The sequence below is a fragment of the Malaclemys terrapin genome, chromosome 9 (assembly GCF_027887155.1).
Source record: "Malaclemys terrapin pileata isolate rMalTer1 chromosome 9, rMalTer1.hap1, whole genome shotgun sequence".
Taxonomy (NCBI): Eukaryota; Metazoa; Chordata; order Testudines; family Emydidae; genus Malaclemys; species Malaclemys terrapin.
The window spans coordinates 19,873,039-19,896,438 of record NC_071513.1 but is presented as its reverse complement, the minus strand read 5'-3'; the positions used below and the strand labels follow the sequence as shown (position 1 = coordinate 19,896,438).

At 42.9% G+C, this 23,400-nt stretch overlaps 1 protein-coding gene across 1 annotated transcript; it reads left to right on the top strand.

Annotated features, from left to right (window-relative positions):
* Positions 1 to 2,020: 2,020 nt before the first annotated feature.
* FGF16 (fibroblast growth factor 16) lies at positions 2,021 to 17,768 on the top strand. The gene is made up of 3 exons (XM_054040130.1): positions 2,021 to 2,796; positions 10,233 to 10,336; positions 16,855 to 17,768. Exons 1-3 carry the CDS (start codon positions 2,523 to 2,525, stop codon positions 17,098 to 17,100), a joined length of 624 nt encoding a protein of 207 aa, XP_053896105.1. The 5' UTR covers positions 2,021 to 2,522; the 3' UTR covers positions 17,101 to 17,768.
* Positions 17,769 to 23,400: the final 5,632 nt, after the last annotated feature.

Here is a 23,400-nt window from a genome sequence, read left to right as displayed (position 1 = left end):
TCTTGGACTTTTGCCATTTTCACCCTGTACAGCCTATTCTTCAGTCATCCACTGACAGATTTTTCTCCCACCAAGAGATAATTTCTCCAATGTAAGAACAGACAGTGAAAGGCAATTGTTAAATTTCTGTAGATTTTATTCCAGGAAGAAATTAAAAAAAAAAAAAAAACCAACCTCTTATGCTTCAAATATCACTATTAACATCAGCCAAAATTCCAATCATCCACTCACAGCCATCTCTTGGACACATTAGTCCTCATTTAAAACTTGTTTCTACCTCCACTCCAGACATAAACTTGGGATTTTATTTCACTTTTTCTTATCAGGGGGTAGCCGTGTTAGTCTGTGTCTACAAAAACAACAAGGAGTCTGGTGGCACCTTAAAGACTAGCAGATCTGTTAGTCTTTAAGGTGCCACCAGACTCCTTGTCACCTTTTATTGTTAGTGATTTATTATATTTCACATAAGAAAAGATGGGTCTAGGGAGGCGTAGAGCAGCAGAGTGCCAAGCAGGACTTCTGGCTTCACTTCCTTTTGCTTTTTGTCCTTCTGCAAGTCGCTGCACCACTTTGTGCCTTGGTTTACTCCTCCATACAATGGGGATAATACACCCCCCCACACACAGTGAGGTTCTAGTCATATCTGTTAAGGGGTGTGATGGGCTTGGACGGACAGTGGGAGGAGGACAAAGTATTATTGGAAGGAATCATTTTCCTCGGAAACGCTGACATTGAATAGTGGGGGTGGGTTGGTTGGTTGGGGGGGGTTGGCTGTTTTAGGAATATTAATCTCCCAGTATTTTCAGCTCCCTGTAGCTATTATTGTTTTTAACCCCCTTTGCTGTGTCTCCATTGCAGGCTGGCTGCCTCCCCTGGCTCTAAGCGCTGCCCTGCTGCTCTCCAGTGGGCGGCGGTAGAGAGCACATCGCCTTGTCCCTCCCCAGACTGCCCCCTCCCCACTCCAAGCTGGCTGGGGGAGGGCCGGGTCACCCCCCCCCCCCCCCACACACACACACACAGGCCAAGTGGAAGGACAGGAGCGCAGCTACCAGGCAATACAGCGAGCAACAGCGCCTTCTAGCGGTCAAGAGCACAGACACTCCTTTCCTTTGGGAGTCCTCTGCTGTCTGACCATGCAGCCCAGAAACTGAGGGTGGGAGAGCTAAAGTGGGGCGTGGGGGGGACGGAGAAGGAAAAGGAGCTCTGAAAAAATGTTCATTTTATTGCATCAAGGCAGGGTTCAAGCTCCCCTCCTGTTTAGTTTTTCCCCCCACGCATTTTCTGGTCCCCATGTCTCCCTGTGCCTGACTCTGTCTGTCTGCAGCTCACCCAGCAGCTGCTGTTACAGATACAGTGTCACAGGGCAAGAGAGAGCTAGGAAACACCTGTTTCCAACATGAAAAAGGTGGGGAGAAAGCCCACAACAGGCTTGGAAACTCCTTCCATATATTCTTCTCTCAAGTGGCTTGTAAAATCAAGTAATAAAATCTGCAGTATCATTTTTCAAAAAGATCTCTTTCCGTTTTTACATATTTAGCTGAAAAACGCTTCTAAAGTCTTCTCCTTATATGTTATCCCCCTCCCCCACTACCACTACCACTATGTCTATTGTGCAGGACAAAAAATTACAGATGGGTCTAATGTTGCAAAAAACCGTGTCTGAAATGCATTCCCCTTCCAAACCCCAACCTCAGCCCCACAAAATAAAACCTTCGCCTACAATACAGATTTCTGAATAGGGAAGGGGTTTTAATGTGATTCATTTAGGGTTGGTGTGAAAAATAGGAGATGGGGGATGGGACCGTTGGTTTTGTTTCTTTGCGAAAGTAGTGTGCTTGATATAACTAAACAGACGCACTGAACTGAAGGAAGGGGACAGACAAACTGCTACACACGCACAAAGTATTTTGGATAGCCAGCAGCACTGTGCAGTCTGTGGATCAGTAGGGTTGCATACACAGGGCTCCATGATTTCATCAGCAGTTTTACAAGAACCTGCCAAAAGCTGTTATGCCTCACTGCAATGTGTAGCCTTTTCCTGCCATTTTTTCATAATAAAAGAGGGAGTGAAGCTTTTTTTCCCTCTTCTCTCTCTCTCTCTCTCTTAAAAAAAAAAAGCCAAATGGATCAGAGAAGAAGAAAAAGAAAAAAAAAAAGCAATAGCCAAAGGGGATGCCAGTGAGGTGTGGCTTGCATTTAAATATCCAATATGTCAATGTAAGGGGAGTGTGTATGTATATAAAGTGCAGTTTGCATCTGATAGCTGGACATATCCAGCTATGAAAGGCAAGAGGAGATCAATGCAAAGGAAAAACAATACTTTTATTCAAAGCAAGGTCAGGCGTTCAAATCAGACACTGTGAGAGGGTAGAGAAGTTACTTGAAGGCAGCCAAGCTCACAGCTGATCAGTTATATCTAATATACACACACACACATTTTAAAAGAGACCAGCAATTTTTTTATTGTTTGTACAGACATTCACTATTCTCACTCTCACACACACACACTCTCTGCTATTGCGATGGCTGAGGTAGGGGGCTTTCTTGGATCTCTGGATTTGGATTTGCATGGATTTTCCTCCTCTCTTGGGAATGTTGCTTTAGCTGATTCTCCTGGTTTTTTGAATGAGAGATTGGGACAGATTGAAGGAAGGCTCCAGAGGGGATCTCCAACTGACTTTGCCCACCTTAAAGGTATTCTCAGGCGGAGGCAGCTCTACTGCAGGACGGGCTTCCATCTGGAAATCTTCCCTAATGGCACGGTGCATGGCACCAGGCAGGATCACAGCAGATTCGGTAAGAAAGGAGCTTATATTCTTTATCACTGATTTTTCCTTATACGTGTGGGAGCTGGGGGGGAGTGGAAGGGGGAATGCAAGGGCGGGGTGTTCCAGTCTCGCTTTTCCACTGATTGCTTAGGGTCTGGGCTGAGTTTCCTGCAGTCCCAGACAAAGCAGGTTGAGGATCCTGAGTTCACCTCCATTTGCCTCCACATTCTTTTGGCCTGTGCCAAGTCTGCTTTTTGCACTTCTTCCCCCTGCGTTTGAGCAGAAGACAAGCGCCACATTCTTTGCATTGCTACAGGCGGATCAGGGAATCTTCTCTGCCTGCCTGGTCCGACTGGGGTTCACGGATTCAAACGCCAAATCAAGACTCCCACACGGGGAAGCGGGGGGAGAGAGAGGCAGTGAGGATTCTGGGGAGAGGTCTGTCCCGCCTGAACACAGCCAGGGCAACTGGGGAGGGTGCAAAAGCTTTTGTGCGGTCAGGTTAATCCCTAGGGGTTTCAGTGCCTGGCTCCGAGTCCTCTCCTGGCGGTGAGACAGGGGCAGAATCACTGAGGGTACCTTATCCTGCGGAAAAGTTCGCTGGAATCGTGCAAAAGGAGAGAAAAGTACCCACGAGTCACCTTGTTAACACTGTTTACAGCCTTAAAACCTCAAACTTGGTTAGCTTCCAAACCACGTGTTTGCCTCTGCTTATTCCTGTTTCTTTTCGATCTTTTTTAAATTCCTCATTGAATTCGATGCAATGCCTCCTTGTGATCTCTTCCCCCCCCCGAAAGTGAGGGGTTAGCCCCATTTTCTCCTCCCCTCCAAGTGGGAGAGTGGTCTCCACATCTTCCCCCATCCAAGAAACAGGTGTCTTTTCTCTGCTGAATACACGCGATGGCTCTGAGGGTGCCTGTTTTCTTTATGAACTTGTTCAAAGAGCCCAGCCGCCTGTCTCACATACAAAACTAATTACATTATTAATATAAATCATCCCTGCAATGGATAGAATTAGAATTCTAAACAAATGCGCTCACTTCCCAGACATTTGGGCATTTTTATTTTCAATTTCCTATTCTACTACTGCTAAGTTATTCTGCAGGTGCACAAAAACATGATTTTTTTAAAAAGCAACTTGCTGGTTACTTCAGCTCTTTTCCAACCTCTGAAGCTCAGGGTAGCTAGAAAGGCAAAAGAAAGAAGAGACAGCACGTTGGGGAAACAAACAAAAACAAACCTTTTTTCCCCCCCCTTGCCTTTGCAGATTTTGTGGACTAAAGTCCTTTCTTTTGCCTTACTTGCGGAGCCATTAAGAATGTCCCCAAAGCAGAATCAGATCAGCAGGTCCAGAAAGATTTTTTTTTTTTTTTGAGAAAATATTTGGTGACCTTAACCTTCAGAAGAAGGAAAAGAGAAATGAGGATAGGCAGAACATTGCTGATTTACCTAGCATCCAGGACAAAGCTGAAAAAGACTTTAGAGTTTGTATTAGTGTCACAGAAACTCACAGATCTCTCATGAGGCTGTATGTAATCTTTGAAAAATGCATCTCAAGCCACAAGCACAGAAGTACAGTAAGTCTGAACAGAGTTAAGAAAAACTCCTGCTACTTTGGCAAACAGTGCAGGTGTCTGTGTAAACTATCAACAAGTCCCAAGTTGGTGATCTCAATTGTACAGTCAACAGGTTGTAAGAAACATTCTTGTGACTTTGTGGCTTGCAATAATTTAACTCCTCACTGAAAGGATTTCTATTCTGTCTTCTAAGGTTTGTTACTCATTCATTTTATCTGAGAAATAATAGTTTATGAATATTTTTGTTGTTATTGTCTGAAGGCAAGGATTTTGAATTGATTGGAATCAAACAAAAAAAACCCAAATCCCTGACTGTGTACTGTACCTTGCATAAACACCAGGTGCAGGTAGCATGTCCTTGCCTAAATCAACAAAAAAGTCATAACCGACAGGTCAGAGTAAGGTAGTAATAGACTCATGGGGTAAGTGCTCTTTAATTACCTCCCGAAAGACACACATCTTTTCCCTTTCATCTCACAGCATGTGATGGGTTCCCATATTAAGGGGAACTGAAAGAAAGTCCTTTGTATCTATTGTATATTTATCTACTTCTGCCACTTTATTTTTCTAAAGATGCGTAAAAAGTGAGCAGAAAAGTAGTAATAAACTATCAGCATCTAATGACAGAACCTCACCCAGTTCCACTTTTTGAAGCTTAAGATAAAATTAATTTGTCTCTAAACAAAGTTTGGAAACTGCACATATTAAAACAAGCAAATACGTTTCATTAGTTTTGCAAGGTTAAGATTAAGAGTTAATCATAGTGTGTGTTCAATAAATTGAAACATTCGCATTCCATAAGTGTTTTAGCAGTCGGCATCCAGCTACATAAACTAGACCAGACGTCAGATATAAAATATTACAGATTTCTCCTTCGGGGTTTTCCCAAAGGCAGTGTAAAATAAATAGTTATTTGTTGTAATTGCAGGGCAAGACCCCAGAGGATTACACTGGAATCCTCATGTTCAGATAAAGTTGGACTGAACTTAGCTGCAACAGAGATGCAAAGTAATAATGTATTGGCACACTGTCTTCACCATCTGCATTCAGTAGCCATGAATATTTAAATTCCAGTGTAACTAGTCTGGTTTGCATTAGAATTTCATGTACCAATGCATTCCTGAATTTTGCATGCAGCAGTCAGAAGACAATGAATTATTACAGAAATAGGCAAACTACACAATTCTGGGGAAGTGAAAAAGCATGGTGAAGGACCTAGACTACAGATGGGGTTTACTTTAGGGTACTAAGTTTAATGTGGCCAGATTTAGAAACTCCTGAGATTTGGGTGCTAGCTTGACAGGACCCATAGACTGGAAAGGTGCACCCTGACCTCCTAAGCAGATAATTAGATCCACTCCAAGGATAACACGCTGGGCCACCACAGCGATGGCATCTATCCAACTGCAGCTGGGATAAGGGGTGGAACTGGACTTGTTATCTATCTCGTAATGTTGGATGGGGTTCAGGAAAAAGTGTACCGTGTCTGCACCATCCTCTGCTGATCCATCCCCAGAGTACAGCGTCTAAATCTGTACAAGACTTCAAAGTTTTCTTTAAAGTAAGACAACGAAGCAAAATGCTATCAGAGTAATATGATGGGGAGCTCCTAGCCTCTGGGGGCGAAGGGAGGGAGTTCCAGTATGGGTTTCAAGAGATATGTCCATAGGAAATAAAGAAGATAACAGGGTCATATTTATGGAGAATACTGTAGCCTAAAGGTTGAAGCACATTCCTCTTTGAATAGGATTAGCTCAGAATCTGGAGAAACACTCTCCAGGATGTGTAGAGAAAAGCTAGGTCTCATGTTGGAGAAGTTCCCAGATGTCAGCACAAAACTAGTAGTCCTGCCTAAAGAATCATAGATGAAACTGGAAGAATTTGAAACCATATCTCAGTTATTACTGGTCTGCCAGGACCTTTTCCTATACCAAAGAAATGGATGATTAGAAGAAATCTGGAAGGGATTTTGAATTAACATCAGCTCCCCAGGGAGAAACACTCCTTATGTGAATGCTAGACTCACTGGGGAACTCCTTGCAACCAGGGACCAATTCTTTTCTGGCTTATGCCAGTTTTACACCAGTGTTACTCCACTGACTTCAACAAAGTTACGGGTAATCTAATCTATAAGTGTAGCTTTAACGTGGCTGGTGTGGTCACGGCGCGCTGACAGCGCTCTAAAAAAACCATCTCCATGAGGGGCGCGGCTCCCAGCGCTGGTGCACTGTCTACACTGGTGCTTTACAGCACTGAAACTTCCTGCGCTCGGGGGTGTTTTTTCACACCCCTGAGCGAGAAAGTTGCAGCGCTGTAAATTGCCAGTGTAGACAAGCCCTGAGAAGAGAATCAGGCTGTCGCAGTTTAGACTGGAGAGTAATAAGGACCGCAAACACAACTCCCCCAAACACAGATCTAAAAAGTCTGTATTGAAGTTTGTTTTTTGGGGGGGAAGCTAATGAAATCCATAGAGGAAGCTCCTCTGAAGACTTGGACATTCATACTTTAGTGCACCTGTTACCAAACAGTTGTTGAGGTTTTTAGCTGAAGCTTTAGGTTTGTAGAGATCATTACAACATCTGATATTCCTACACCCAGGCACATGGATATAGTTGTGCAAAAAGGGACAGGTGCGGCCAGCTGAACAGTTCCTTAAACATTCATTTAGTAATGTAACAGTGAGTGGGATCTGGCCATTACAAAGGAGGGTAGAAGATTATTCATCTCTTCAGTGTTTACTTCATCCAGCAATAATTCTAGTCAAATCTCTCTGAATATTATGTAGAGGGACTCAAAGAGCAAGCCGAATGAATAATCAAGCCACAAAAGAAGAGACAAGTGTTGGAAAAGAAAATCACGTACTTCCATAAACACACCCCACTACAGTTAGAAAGTAAATTCTTGATCTAACCCCAGTGGCCACTCCCTGTGCTGGTGGAGATCAGAGGCATAAAGCTGCAATTTTGTCTAGCAGTTGGAGTGAGTTAAGGACAAGATGGATGTCCGCCCACATTTTTTTCAGCTTTCACTCTCTCTCCTGACTTTTGTGGGTTTAAGTTACACTCTTAATGTTATTTCAACATAGTTGTCCTTGGTTCGCTTCTCTAAGTGCCACTCAGATGATCAGAAAAGAAGAATATTACAAGTGACATTGTCAGAAGAGATTGTCATGGGTATACTGGAAGAGAGATAAGTGCCTGCAAAAATAGAGGTAGACATCTATCCCAGAGTAGGATAAGTTTTGTTTACCCATCCGTTTGGAAAGGAAAAGGAGAGTTTAGTGCTTAAGATGCTAGTCCAGGACTTTGCAAACTATGGTTCAACTCCCAGCTGTGTCATAGTCTTCCTGTTGTACCTTAGACAAGTCACTTAGGCTTTCTGTGCTCACTTCCCCATATGTAAAGTGGGGCTGTTATGAGGCACTTAGATGCTGTGGAAATAGGGGTTGTATAAGTACTTTAGATAGATTCACTGTTCTCAAACATTTTCAGGCATTTCTCACTCAAATAAAAATTAATTAATTTTACTGGGTGAGAAAGAGGCTCCTAGCTTCTAAGATAGTGCTATATTCCTGTTCCATTATGTGAGACTCTCATTCAGACTTTGCCCAGTCAATTTACAACTCCCCCCTCCCCCTTTTATTTATTAATCCCCTTGGCACATTGCCTCATGTCCCATCCCAAATGTTGCTGATTGTGAAACTGCAAGGGGATAAATGTACTCAACACAAATGCAATAAACCCCCAAAGTATTGTAAATTGATTAACTGAATTTTGTTGCTTCAGCAACAAAAAAATAGAATAAATAAAAATAGTCTCATTCAGCACGGACTCTGCCTCTAGGAAAGGGATTCTTATGGATTAAAGGTACAATAAGAAAACAAAATGGTGTAGCATAATAGTTAAGAGCTATATAGCCCTTTACATCTGGACATCTCAAAGCACTTTGCAAAGGAACAGACGTTAAGTAACTTGCCCCACGTTACAGAATTAGCAAGTTGCAGAGGAAGAAATAGAAACTAGGCCTCTTGACTCTCAGTTCACTGGACCGTGCCATCTCCCAGAAAACATATCAGTAGTGAGCAGAAAACCTCCACAGTCTAAAGCAAAAGCCAGTCTGTGTCCACTGGGCCTTCTAAAAAGCCCCCTTTCTCTCCTTGCTGAGTACCAAAGGCCTGTTCTTAGAGAGTCCCCTGTATTGCCCCAGACTGGCTGACTGGGACTTTTGTCTAAGGTAGGAGTTAACTCCCTGCTTGCTAGAAAACAAGTAATTTCTGGATCCTGCCACATATCCCTTTGTAGAAAGCACAGAACGTAAGGAAATAATTTGTATTCTTCCATTTTTTTGTAGTAGAGTCACAACAGGGTGACTCACTTCACTGGCAGAAGCAAGTCTGGGGTCATAGGAAGGATAGGTTTTCCCAAACTGAATATAGCTTCAGATTTAACCCTCTAGAAAACGTGTGTGCCAATCCATTAAGAACATTTAGGTCAAGATTTAAAAAAAACAGAAGTCTACCTTTTGGCTCTGAAGTCGATATTTCAGCTGTTAAGTAAGTGACCTTTTTCCAAAAGTGCTCAATACCCAGCAGCTCTCACTGACTTTAGTGGAAGTTTGATCTGGTCCACGGTATGTTAGTCAGGAGGGTGGAGAGATTAAATTGGGACTACATTCACAGCTGGCAGATGTAAAAGAAGGGCTACCAGTCTTATAGCTGCTGGTGGAATAGTTCTAACACCACACAAGTGTCAAGGCACAAGCTAGGAAGAAAACCAAAAAACAGCTTATCTGTGGGAGCAAAATTTAAGTTGAACTAGGAAGTCTACCTCATTGCCATTTGTTTAGCTGCCAGCACGACACAGGTGTACTGCACAGCCGAGTGAGAAGGCTACCTACCCTATGACTGAGGAAGTGGAGGGAAAGTGGGACATCTGTCCTATATTTAGCCATACCGTCCTTGTTGTATGAGCGATACACCTGACATACTGGAAGGTACCTTTCCAAAGAGTCAAAAGCGGATGTGGGTGAAAGGGAGGGTTTCAAGCCATGTGACTCCCAGTAAAGTCAGCAGGTGGCAGATGGTGAACTCACTCCAGGTGGTGCATTGAGAATTCTGGGGCACACGCACAAGAGGAGCCGTGTGAGGTAACATGAGCGGGGTGGGGGAGGTGTGCTCACCCCGGGCTGGACGTTCTAGGAGCTGTGGCAATAGATTCAGAGCAGTATGAAAGGTTAGAAGGAGGGAGATGTTCTGTCAGTGGAAATCTCTCTCCCATCAGTTTAAACAGAAGCTTGGACTGGGGGAGTGAACACACTCTTCTCTTCCATGCCATGGCTCTCAGTGAATTAGTTGAGATGCCTGGGTGCACACACGCAGGCAGAGACAAGTACATAACCAACCTCTGAACTAAGAGAGAGGGAAATCGTCCATAGCCTTGCCGTGCCGTCACTGCAAACCTCCGAAGGGTTTTCCGATGAGCCAGTCCCCCCAGGCTGTCCACAAACAGAAAGCATGGTGGGGACCATCACCACCTCACTTTCAGTGGATAATAAACATTGTTACTATAGAGCCTTCCAGAATGTTAAGGACAGTTACCAGACCAGGGACAAAATACTCACCTGTCTCGTCCTGCAGTGACTGGTAAGGAAACTCATGATACTTTATTCATAAAGGATTACTCTTCCTGAAGAATATAGCAATGCTTTACAGGTGAGGATTTCAGAGTGCAATGGGTTACATTTGTGTGAGCAAGAGGAGAGTCAGGGCCCATGGAATGCCCTGTAAACAAAGAGGTCTTCCAACAGGCTGGGGAAGGCTGATTTATTTTTGTCACTTGTACCTGGTGTCAGTTCTGTTCTCTGAATGATCTGTATTCCTCTTCTTTAGGGATTTTGGAGTTCATTAGCCTGGCGGTGGGGCTGGTTAGTATCCGTGGGGTGGATTCAGGACTCTACCTCGGAATGAATGAGAGAGGCGAGCTGTATGGGTCGGTAAGTGTGAGGTTTTATAATCATTGTAATACTATAAAACTTACACAGTGCCTTCTGAGAGCTGGGCTAGCCTGGGTACTGCCCATATAACGTGTGAGAGTCTGACAGGGTCATCACATAAGCTGCCAGCCTTCCCTAAGCACATGGTCATCTGCAAGCCTGTTACAACCAATCCAATGACTCTGCACTGAACCTGTGGATGTCATGTAGCTCCACCCCTATCAATTATTCCATTGTTGTCATAGTTGCAACCAAAGTTGAAGTAGAAAAAAGCAGAGAGACTACCAAAGCTCTGACAAAACCTGACAAATATTTGGGATAAAGAAAACACACAAGAACATGATGAGGATAAAGCTTTTATTATTAGCCTTTGTTTGGGAGCTTTGTGTAGCTCACTTGTGGTTCTGCCATTCAGGGGTATTGTGGTGATCATAAACTAAAGGCAAGGAAATAAATTATAGCGCACCATCAGGGTGTGTGTTTGTGTTCTGTCATCTGAACAGCCTGTCACTTTTCTTCTCTGAATGATCTGGGTTCACACAGGAATATATATATATACACGTCTGCAGATGCATACATTTATATTATAGCTTTTCAATAATGAAAGCTGTACTTAAAGCTATGGTGGGACTTTCATTATAACTCCTGTGTTCTCATAACCTTCTAAAAAATGCCCCTTTGGCACTGAAATTTTCTATTCTTGGTCTCATCCCATTGGAAAGTCACTTCAGCCTGTTTAAAATTGATGAAGAGAGACTTGTTTTGCTTACCAATAACTCCAAAATAGCTGGAAAAATCCCTCCAAACAATGCCTGTAAATGGTTCTTATGGAGGAATCAGGCCTTGGTAGCACTGATTTGGGACAGGGAAGGATAGAAAGTTCTGTGATTGAAAAATCCTTTGGCACAGACATCCGCTAAGATTTTTAGTGGACGTTAATGAAGCTCCACCCCCTTTGTGACATCCCCATAGGATAGTGTCTCTGCCTGATGAAATAGGCCCCTGGGCTGCTGCAGAATGGAGACTGGAAATGTCTTACTACAATACATCCAGCACAATCCATCAAAATTACACTGAGTCTACATGAGAAAACTGCACCAATTTTAATTTAAATTGGGTTTTAAACTGATTAGTTAAACTAGTGCAGACCTCTTTGCGGATGCTCCAGATGATAACCTGACCCCGATTGAAGTCAATGGCAAAATTGTTATTGACTTCAACGTGGCTAGGGTTTCAGCCTTTAATTTCAGTTTAGGAGTGTGTTCTTTCAGGTCAGGAATTGGTTTGAGCTAATCGACTTAAACTAAAGCAAAATATATCCCCTTCAGGCCTTTTCTACACTCACAAATTTGAACTGGTTTAGTTAAACCAATGCAAACCCATGCGTGGACACACTTATTTTTGTTTAAAAGGAGCTTATTTCAGTGTAGTTTAAATCCATTCCTAATCAATTTAATCCAAATTGAAGTAAGCTTGTTCAAACTGAAACAGGACAACCCAGCTTTTTACACTGATTGAACCAAATCACTTTAAAATCACACCGTACATTAAACTGGTGTATTCTGGGTGTACAAACCTTCATAGAAAACCAGCCAAATAAACAATAGCAGCAAAACTCTGAACTCACCCTCTTCCTCCTGCTGCCCCCACACACTACCACTTGCACAAAGCCCATTTCTCTTCATGAGGTGTGAACTTCAAAGCCTAAGAGGGATAATTTAATGCTTCTCTGCATAGGCAATTTCCCCCTTTTCCCCTCATGTCCTTTAAAATACCCCTCCAAATAAAAAAACCCAAAATTTAAATGCAGAGCCCTACATGTATGCAATGTTAAGGTTACACATTTAAACAGAAAAAAGGCAGTCAAGGGTGTGTAGTAAAATTAATTCACCTATATTGCATATATTTAACTGACTGATAAGCTATGCACTGCATGTCTAAATATATATGGCATGTGCAATGTAGCTGATACAGGATTTATGACATGGTGGTGCTCAAACCTTAGCCTTGTTTCTCAAAATCAAAACTTGCCACATCATCATTATTATGAACTATTTAAATCATCCTAGTGAGCAAAAGCCTCCATTAGGATTGGGGCCCCATTGTGCTCATCAGCATACCTGCACACACTCTCCGCCCTGAAGACTTATCTACTTCGAAATAAAATGCACCAAATGAGTATAACAAATAAAAGGAGGAAAGATGAGAGCAACAATGATCAGATCACACATTTATGTAGGTTAGTGATGAGCATGACTCAATGGTTCCAAATTACTGGAAGTTTGGGTTGTTGGTGTTTTTCTTTGATAACCTATAAATTAATAATTATCCGCTGCCTCCAAGCGTCCTACAACCTACCCCACATTAGATGGCTAATTTTTGGTAAGCATCTCGGTGGAAGTGAGGATAGTATACCAATGTACTTCATGGCATTACACATGCATAGAATAGAGCAAAAGGGAGAAAGCTTCTTCTCTCAATTGATGTGCCGCATGTTCACAGATTAGAAAGACAGCCCAGAAGGACGGAATGTGCAGTTACACTTGTTTTAAAAGGCATACGCAGAGCCCTTAGGGGGTAATGTCTAAGGAAACATTATGAGATCCTGTTGTGTGTCTATTGGTATATAAATACTGAGAAAAATGTTGGTTGGAAAATTTAAACCACACAACAGCAGGGACCCTAAATCTGCATTCTTGTCACTCTTGTTTTCCATTTGGTTTCATTTAATTTTAATTTAATTTAAACAACAATTATACCAGATAACAAAAAATGAGATTGTACTTCAGGAAGTAGGGCTTGCTTCTGAAAAGAGCCCAGCTACTACAACTCCTACTGAAGTCAGGAGAAGTTGGGTGCTCACCATCTCTTGGGGTCAGAACGGGGGTGGGCAAACTTTTTGGCCTGAGGGCCACATCGGGGTTCCAAAACTGAATGGCGGGCCGGGTAAGGAAGGCTGTGCCTCCCCAAACAGCCTGGCACCTGCCCCCTATCTGCCCCCTCCCACTTCCCACCCCCTGACTGCCCCCCTCAGAACCCCAGACCCATCCAACCCCCCCTGCTCCCTGTCCCCTGACTGCCCCGATCCCTATCCACACCCCCGCCTCCTGACAGGCCCCCCAGGACACCCATGCCTATCCAACGCTCCCTGCTCCCTGTCCCTTGACCACCACCCCCCGAACCTCTGCCCCATCCAACCCCCTCTGCTCCCTGTCCCCTGACCGCCCCCTCCCCCAGAACATCTGCCCCATCCAATCGTCCCCTACTCCCTGTCCCCTGACTTCCTCCCGGGATCCCCTGCCCCTTATCCAACCCCCACCCCCTTACCATGCCGCTCAGAGCACCAGGACTGGCAGCCATGCCGCCCGGCCGGAGCCAGCCACGCCACTGTGCAGTCTAAAGCACTGGGGCAGGCCGGCAGCTCTCGCAGCCATGCTGCCCGGCAGGAGCTCGCAGCCATGCTGCCCGGCAGGAGCTTGCGCTGGTGGCACGGCAAGCTGAGGCTGCGGGGGAGGAGGACAGTAGGCGAGGGGCTGGGGGCTAGCCTCCCTGGCCGGGAGCTTAGGGGCCGGGCAGTACAGTCCCGCCAGCGGATGTGGCCCACGGGCCATAGTTTGCCCACCTCTGGGTCAGAACCTTAAGTTGTACTATTGAAACGTAAGAAACTAACTTGCATTCTGCTTGTTTTGCTTTGAAGCACTGTAGTTGCAATTTTAAAGTAACAGACAGTCCCACAATCAGGCCAATCAAACTACAGAATCCATTAATGTCATGCCACAGAAATGTCAATATAATAGCATATAATCTTAGTTGGTAACAGAATTAATTTCAGTACAATATCATTGGACTTTTCCTTTCTGCCACCACAGACCTGTGCATTAGAAAATGTTCTTCATACTGGCCAGGTGGCTTTAACAGCAGTATCATTAAGTCCAAATGTTAAAAAAACATGAGAATTAAAAACAAATAATAAATACAATAATTTTTGTATTAATTTTATTTGCCTTCAGGGTACAACTCAGGTGACATTTGCAAGCTTTTCTCTGCAATCATGAAGGACTAGAAATTTTCTTTAAAAAAAGGTGAAAACAGAGATTCTCTTGTAATCATAGGATTCCAAGAGTTAGGGCTTTAAGAAAAACACCAAATATTGGAAGAGGTGTCAACACTTTGACCAGGATTCCCTTATTAAAAGGTATAACAGTATTCTACAGTAAAGGCCCATTAAATGGCATCTTGTACTGGTGTTAGGGCCATATTTTGGGAGACTGCTGTAGAATAGTCTAGTGTTTTTGTAAAGGTTCAGTAAGGAAGTCATTTTTCTCTGTGCCAATCTTGCATAAATGTGTGTGTGTGAATTTAACAGCCCCAAAGATAAAAGCCATCTACTCCCTCAGTGCTTTCATTTTTTCTCCATTTAATAAATCTGTATGTTGCTAAATGTAGAGGGTTGACTGCAAATCTTTTCTGTGACAGATCTAACTTGTCCTTTTGCAGTTAGAAACATGCTACTCTCCATGCCATGCTGTCAGCTTGGTGCATATCTCTTGCACGTTGTTTAACGTCAACGCCAGCAGCCAAAAGCCAAGATGCAGTTATGGCAGACAGGGTTCAATGAGAGAGAGGGAGGCCCCAGGCCCAATGAGAGAGAGGGAGGTCCCTTATGTCCTAGTGACTCTGTATCACCTGAGAATTCCCCTATGCTGAGATGATCCTCTGATGGCTGATTACACTGGCTCCATGCCCAGACTAGACCAGCCTCCCAGTAGGAGTTGTGGGGGCAAACAACTTAAATAGTTTTGAGAGAGAGCTGGACAAATTTATGAGTGCAATTGTAGGATGGGGTTGCTTGTGATGGTGGGAACAGAGGCTCAGCAGTCCTATGGCTCACTTCCGGTTTGCCTCTTATGTTCCTAAAGCTCATGCTTCAGGGTTTTAGTGGACCATCAGCAGGGGTCAGGAAGGGATTCCCCCAATGTATTCTGGGGAGTTTTTTTTTTTTTATCTCCTTCCTCTGAAGCATCAGGATGGCCACAGCTGGAGATGGGACACTGGAAGGGAGGACCAGGGCTCTGAGGTGACACCGAGTATTTGTGCTCTCAGGTGCTTAGCTGGCTATTTCTTGCTCACATGCTCAGTGTCTAACGCGGGGTAGTCAAATAGGTAGACCACAGGCCAAATCTGGACTGCCACATGCTTTTGAATGGACCCCAAAATCTTTTTATTTACTTATTTTTTCTATTATTATTTTATTATTTTCTCTGGAGTCTGGACCTTGACCAAGAAATTTGGACCTTGACCAGAAATAATTGACTACCCCAGGTCTAACTGATCAGCATATGAGGGGTTGGGAGGAATTTCCCCCCAGGTCAGATTGGCAGTGACCTTTGGGGGCGGGGGGGAAGGGGAGGTTGCTTTCTGCACCCAGTGGCTACAAGTCACTTGCCAGGATTATCTGGGTATATCTCACTTAATCATTTCCCTGGCACCTCGGTCCCTGTTATTCTCTGCCTGGGGCACAGAACAGTCTAGTCTCCTGCGGGCTGTAATACTTTGGTCACATTTCGGTTGTTGGGTTTAGTGTGCAGGGGCTGGTAGTGGACTGTGATATACAGGAGGTTCAGACTAAAGGACCCAGTGGTGCCTGTGACTGAGATTGGCTGGCAATGTTGGCACACAGCAGCCACACTATGCTTCAGGATCTGGCACCAACCATTATTGGTTGGTGCCCTGCCTGTAGGACAATACTATGCCGCTGAGCACAAAGACCTTTTTCCATTATGTTTATGGCCTCAGGCCACAGTTCTCTGGCTTTTCCAGATATTATAGCCTGTCTAGACCTTTCATTATTCTATTTTATATGGTTGGGTGCTCTGAGAGTTCAAAGTGCATGTCAGGGTTATTTAACCCATTGAAATTAACTACACCCTTTTCCACTTTTAATCGCTGGTCAGCTAAAAGTATTTGTACGTTATATAGATGACAAGTCTTGTGCTTAAGGTGATGGGCAAACTCTGATCTCCTTGTAGCAGCCCTTAATGCTGTGCATCATGCAGCATACAAAGCACGGTGATGCCCTCTTAGGCCAGAGCCTTTCCCTGTATGAATTAAAGATGTAGCCAAGCTGCAACATTCAGATACAGCTTGCAAACACTCCTTATTCCAGGGGGGTGCAGGTTTTGAGTTTTGGTTCAGTCTATTTTTAAAACAGCAAAATTCAGCTCCAGATCTCAATTTGGATTTTGCTGCCTTCCCTCTCAAAGTTCAAGGGTATTTGAATTTGGACTTTTATAATTTTGGGCTTATCTCTAGCATTAATGAATGGGGAAATGAAGCATGTTGCAAAGGTGCACGTTACAGTCAGCAGAGGCTAGCCTCAGGGGAGCCAGAATTAGGAAGCCAAGAAAGTTCAGGAAATTGAGGTGCAAGACGAGGAAGAAATGGAATTTATAACAAATTACAAGTATAAAGTTCACGTGTGTGTCTTTTCTCTCCTTCTCATCACCCCCCCAACACAGAAGAAACTTACGAGGGAGTGCGTTTTCCGAGAGCAGTTTGAAGAAAACTGGTACAACACCTATGCCTCGACTCTCTACAAACATTCCGACTCTGAGAGACAGTATTATGTGGCTTTGAACAAGGATGGCTCACCTCGTGAAGGATACAGGACTAAGAGACACCAGAAGTTCACTCATTTTTTACCCAGACCTGTGGACCCTGCTAAAATACCTGCAATGTACAGAGATCTTTTCCACTATAGGTGATATTTCCTGCAGCTGTCCAATCAATGTACATACTTGGGTTCCCAAGCTTTTTCCTGGAGCACTATATTAATAGTCATTCCATCATTCCTATAAACTTAGATAACATAGAAAAGCACTTACCTTGAATTCAACACTGCCGTTTAAAGTGTATATCAAAGCTGGGTTATTTGTGGGGGTGGGGGATAGGGGATGGGAAGGGAGCCCTCCATATAATCTTTCATTGTCTTTACCTGGTGGTTATGAAAGAGGTGGAATATTCACATGCAATGATGATTCAAAACAAAAAACAAACAAACCACAACAACTTGATTACAGGAAAGAAAAAGACCACAGAACTGATACAGATGCTGCTGGTAAGCTTGGAATGGTTATGTTTTAAGAAGATGCCCTTCAAATGGTACCCTGCTGAAGTGGCCCTGGAATTTGCGACATGGATTATTATGGACTGGTCCTGATGTGTGTGTTTTTTTCCTGCTGTTGAGGGTGGGAGTGAGGGTGGGAAACATTATTAAGATGTAAGCATAGATACTGTGCATAAGGACAAAACTATTTATAAAATGTATATGATATTTATTTTATATATTTATTTATTTCAAAATAATTTTATTTTTAATGAGAGATGTTATGACCGGATTTTCATCAGGAAGAATAAGGTCCTACTGAAACAGGAAAAAAAGAGTTTTAAGAGCTTATTGGCAATAAAATTGTCTTTATATTGTGGATTTCTCACTAACTTTGTTTTGTTCGCTTACCATGAGAATGAACAGCACAGTGTTTTGGGTTGAGGTGGAGGCAAACAAACCAACGATGAGAACCTTGGGACGTGCAGCACAAATCTGTAAAACCCAGCGCTAATGAAAGGTAGCACTCAAAAGCAGCACCTGATCATAGATCCATAGATTCTAGGACTGGAAAGGACCTCGAGAGGTCATCGAGTCCAGTCCCCTGCCCGCATGGCAGGACCAAATAAATGTCTATTAGGGATGGTCTAGACAGTATCTAACCTACTCTTAAATATCTCCAGAGATTGAGTTTCCACAACCTCCCTAGGCAATTTATTCCAGTGTTTAACCACCCTGACAGTTAGGAACTTTTTCCTAACGTCCAACCTAAACCTCCCTTGCTCCAATTTAAGCCCATTGCTTCTTGTTCTATCCTTAGAGGCTAAGGTGAACAAGTTTTCTCCCTCTTCCTTATGACACCCTTTTAGATAACTGAAAACTGCTATCATGTCCCCTCTCAGTCTTCTCTTTTCCAAACTAAACAAACCCAATTCTTTCAGCCTTCCTTCATAGGTCATGTTCTCAAGACCTTTAATCATTCTTGTTGCTCTTCTCTGGACCCTCTCCAATTTCTCCACATCTTTCTTGAAATGCGGTGCCCAGAACTGGACACAATACTCCAGCTGAGGCCTAACCAGCATCAAGGTTATCAGGTCAAGATAAAGTTTTGTTGGGGCAAAACTCCCAATGAATTCAGTGGAGCCAGGATTTCACTCAGACATTTCTCAGTTGCAGTAATATAGGCAAAATAAAACAATACACTGGGCAAGATTTAGCCCCCAAAAGACATCTCACAATGGCACAAGGATGAGGCTCTCTCGTGCATAACTGATGAGAAGGCAATACAATGTTCAACACATCTTTACCACTTTTAGTATATTACCACTTAGTGCTTGCATCTTCAAAGTACTTTACAAATGTTAACTAACCAATGCTGCAGGATAGCAAAGAGCTTGAAGGAATTCAAAGTAGCCTGAACAAATATGCAATATTTACCCATGTAGTGTTAATGAGACTCTGGTACACACGACAGAATTAAGGACTGATTAAAGGTCCATTCTAAAAACTAAATAGAACATTGAGCAACCTTCCGACTAACCAACCAGCCCAGCTTTCATGCTGCAAAAAATAGTCAAAATGAGCATAGGCAAAGGCATTGCAGAGAGAAAACACATAGCAAAAACTAAAACATTAATTCTAGAATATTTAGAAACATTTACCTTATCACAGTAATGACAATTTCAGCAACAGGCATTGCTGGAAGAATAGCCAGTGTCTGGCATTAACTTCTCAAGAAATGGGCAGTTCCTTCCCAGTCAACCTTCATTGCTACTGCTAAAAGGCCCTAATTCTGGGAAGCCCTGGGGCACATGGTCTTCTGACATGCTTTCCTGAATCAGAGCCAACTCTGAAGGGTTCTCTCTGTGAAAACCGCCTTATGGGATGCTTGGTTAATTTTGTCCCACTGATTCCATGTCAAATGTGCTCAGTCATCAAGTTAAGACTCTGATTTAGCACAGCACTTAACTGTGATTAAATGCTGCACTGAAGAGAGATGAACTTAGTGACTCATGGGCTAAAAGATGGTGTTTTTTTTTTTACCTGCTAGACCTGCAAATTCAGCCTGAGCTCTGGAAAATTAAGTTGGTCTCTCTCTAGCTCTTGTCCCCCACCCCCACTATCACAGATAAAGGTTTTACAGTACAACTTGCCCAGTGTCTTCTAAGCCCTTGACAACACCTGTGCAGCACTGTACCCTCAATTGATAGCGTGTAACTTAACAAACAATTCTGCGGATAAAGCTCAAGATTCCAGCTCACTTTCTCTTCAGTTCTATGGCCTCTACAGGGCCAACAGTCCAATTGATATGTTGACATTGACATCAGCAAGTTTGACTCTGAATACACGTAGAGAGCAGGTCTGTTGAATAAGAACGTGCCATTTTCATATGGTCACTTTGTAGAGTACACCTGCACTTTAAATACAAAGAGCTAATAATGGCTGAGATACAGAGCCACTTAAGTCTCCATATGTAAAAGAAAATCAAGACCTGTAGCTTTAAAAATGTTTGGCTTGCAACCTCATCTTTTAGCATTGTTTTTCAGTTTTGCATTTAAGGAGCTGAATGAATAGCTATGGGAATCACAAACTCCTGTAGGTCTTAGCCCACCATCCTTACTTGATTCCCATGGTAGTTTTACCAAAATAAGGCTGGTCAGATCAGTCGCTTCATGTGTATTATATAGTTAACACAGCTCTGTCTGATGCACACAGGTTTTTTACCAAGTATCATTTCCCCTTCTTGACAATCTTGCCAGTTCCTTGCAACAGTATTCTGCTCTCCCAAACATTTCTGTCCTTGCAGCTGAGCGTACGCAATGCAACCACCACCTCAGACAGCAGACTACACGTGGCAAGGTAAAGATTAAAAGAGCTTTACCTGAATGAGCTAGACATGAAGGAATTTAATCCAGTGTCTGAAATAAAATGTTTATTTACCTTTATTCTCTGAGTCATCACTGAAACATCTAAGTCTCAGTACCTATATCAGAAGTCAGAGTTAGGCTCATTTGTGAAAAGTGTAATAAAATGTACCTTTTACGCTTGTAAATGTGGTGGAAATGCTAGTATTTTACATTGTGTCAGTGGTTCCCATAGCTTGTCGTCTTTTTGACAGGAACTGCAGATGGATTCTGAAATCAGTACAGTAGAGCAGCATGAAAGGCGTTGGGTGAAATGTTTTTCCTACAATCATATAATTTCCATAATGAAAATTCCACACACTAATTGCACTGACAGACAAGTTCCAAGGGTGCTGTGTAACTCCTGTTCCATAGGAAATAATGTTTGCAATGCTTCAACTTGAAACTTGTTTTGAATTAGTGAAAGAAAAACTGAACGTATATTTTGGTTATTTATATTGTTTCCTTATGTTGAAAGTTTAAAGTTCTCATCTTAAAATCTCTCTAAAGTAAGGCAGGTGGGTGCATGTCATCAGATGGGGGCCCCTTTCTCACTGCTCCATTTGTGCAAAGTCCTGAGGAAACCCACCTGGACAGTTACAGGTGCTATGGATAAACCTTAAAGATTTTATTCCTGCCAGAAAGAGCTTTAGTATCAAGTGCCTCCCCCAACGAATGCTATTTTGCATGTAGAGCACAGCAGGTTAGGAAAATATTCTAGTACCATGTAAGGAAAATGTGATTAGGATTTTACATTCACAGGAGCAAGTGAAGGCACAGAGAGGTTAAAGTACTCGTTCAGTCACCCAGGAAGTAACAATTCCAGTTCAGTTCCCTAATCACAAGACCATCTGCTCTTCTGCACCAATTTTAGCTTTACTTGGTTCAAAGGGAGCTGCATTTCAAAGGGAAGTGCTCTTCCCTGTAGGTTAGGGCACAATGGAAGAACCAACCTTGCAGTCACAGTAGCCCGTTGCTGTTCTTCTTCAGCTTTGTAGGGGATGTTAGCCAGTGGATTCATATACTAGGCTCCGTAGCACCCAAGGAATACAGACCCGCTTCCTGGGCTCCAGAAAAATCTGCCTTCTAACCCTAACCTGTGCAGTAGACAGACCCCAGTTCCTTTCAGTAGGGGGCTGCACATTGCCCTAATACTATTGCTAATTTCTCTAGAATTCTTAATTCTAGAGTCGCATTTTAGCCCCACTCTGAAAAACAGTTGACTTCTCCCTTCTCTGCTACTCACTGAAGGGCTGGACTTTTCACTGTATAGCTGTCTGGAGGTTTTAAACTCATATTAGGTGATTTGGTCTAACCATACTGACTGACTTCTGCAGGCACAAGTAGTAATGGCGGATGTGGTCTTGGGTGGGGAAAAAAGAATATAGGACTGAAAGAGGAAAAATCTATGCATGGTATTGCAATTATTTCAACTCCAAGTCTGATCTGCTTCAGTACAGTTTAGGAATAAATTAATCCTGATGTCAAGCGAAGTCAACTCCAAGGAGAGTGGAACTATTGAGGTCACAGGATGTATCATGAGCAGAAGAATGGGAATGATGTGGACCATATAAATACTTGTATGCATGTAGCTGTGTCGGTTCCAGGATATTAGAGACAAGGTGGGTGAGGTAATGTCTTTTATTGGGCCAACTAACTACTGTGCTAACTACTTAAGCTAAACAATCTGTTCCACCTTGCATTTTGCCGTAGGCTGGGAGTTGCTTTCCCAGACCTGAAGAGGAGCTGTGTGTGGCTTGAAAGCTCATCTCTCTCACCAACAGAAGTCGGTTCAATAAAAGATATTACCTCACCCACCTTCTCTCTCATATAAATACTTATTATCATAGCACCTAAGAGTCCCAGTTATGGACTAGGACACCATTGTGCTAGGCACTGAACACACACGGAACAAAAGGATTTACAATCTAAATAGACCCTAAGAGAGAGCCATGGATACATACAGATGATGGAGCACAAGGAAACAATGAGACAATATTGATTTGCATGATAGGCCTGTAGTCTCAGCACACCGACAGCTTTATTTTTGTTTTGTAGTGATAATGGCAAAGGAGTTTTAAGGAGTAATTCTTACAGTATGTATAGCACAGCCTTCCAAAGTTTTACTCACCTACAGCAAGTAACTGATTTTGAAAGGTTACACTTTTTTTCCCCATCATGGAGGGAAGAGGGTGAGGGAAGTAGATTTTGTGCCAGTGTTGGTAAGTTTGCATATAAAATTTGCAAGGCCGGCTTAATGTAAGATTTAAGAGTCTCATATTTCTTCTTAACTACACCCCCCAAAAATTACCAAAATGCAACAAACAGATCAGCAGATCAATATGCTAGGTACAGCAGACACAGGCTTCTACCTGCTGTGCTGTTAACATGTATAGAGAAGAGTCAGAAGAAAATTAAGATATACATTGTGTGATTCTTTGCTGTAATAAGTGGTAATTGTGATTGAACTGGGCTTTGATTAAAGTCACATGGATCACTTAGTATTTAATAGTTGGTATTAATAAAACATGACTGTATTTGCAGTCATTAAAGCAAATATTAAAAAAATACAACTTTGAATATCAAACTTAGAGGCCTAATACTAAGGGAGGTTTGGGAACCTGCAGCTCCCATGAAGTCAGTGAGTTTCAGGTGCTCAGCACCTCTTAGCATCTGCTACCCTTTCCCCAAACTCAGTTTGAACAATGTCTTTTTATAGTACAATTTAGTTTATCTGATTGTTGGGCAAAAGAGATAGCTCTTGCACTTAAGATCAAAATCCCAGGAAGCTGTGATAGATCCGTTTGCAGAGATTTTTCTAGTTGATGCATCACGAAAAGAGGTTGCAGTATTTTTCTCTTCCAACATCTGTGGAACTGACCAGGGTGGTGGTCATCTGGCCCTCCACAGATCCTGAGTGCACATGAATCTCTGGGGAATCTCCAAAGGCAGGGGCTATTTATGTAGAAGCTAATACCTCTGGAACTCTCTCTTGGGTCCCCTATTAGTATTTTTCCTGAATCCTGAACTAAAAATGCGAAGAGATAGTTTATACC

What these genes read in the sequence shown, in the direction of transcription:
- FGF16 (XM_054040130.1), top strand. Translation starts at nt 2,523, where the DNA reads ATGGCTGAGGTAGGGGGCTTTCTTGGATCTCTGGATTTGGATTTGCAT. An exon ending in GCAGGATCACAGCAGATTCG is followed by an intron (nt 2,797 to 10,232) that starts GTAAGAAAGGAG and finishes CCTCTTCTTTAG; the next exon opens with GGATTTTGGAGTTCATTAGC. An exon ending in GAGGCGAGCTGTATGGGTCG is followed by an intron (nt 10,337 to 16,854) that starts GTAAGTGTGAGG and finishes CCCCCAACACAG; the next exon opens with AAGAAACTTACGAGGGAGTG.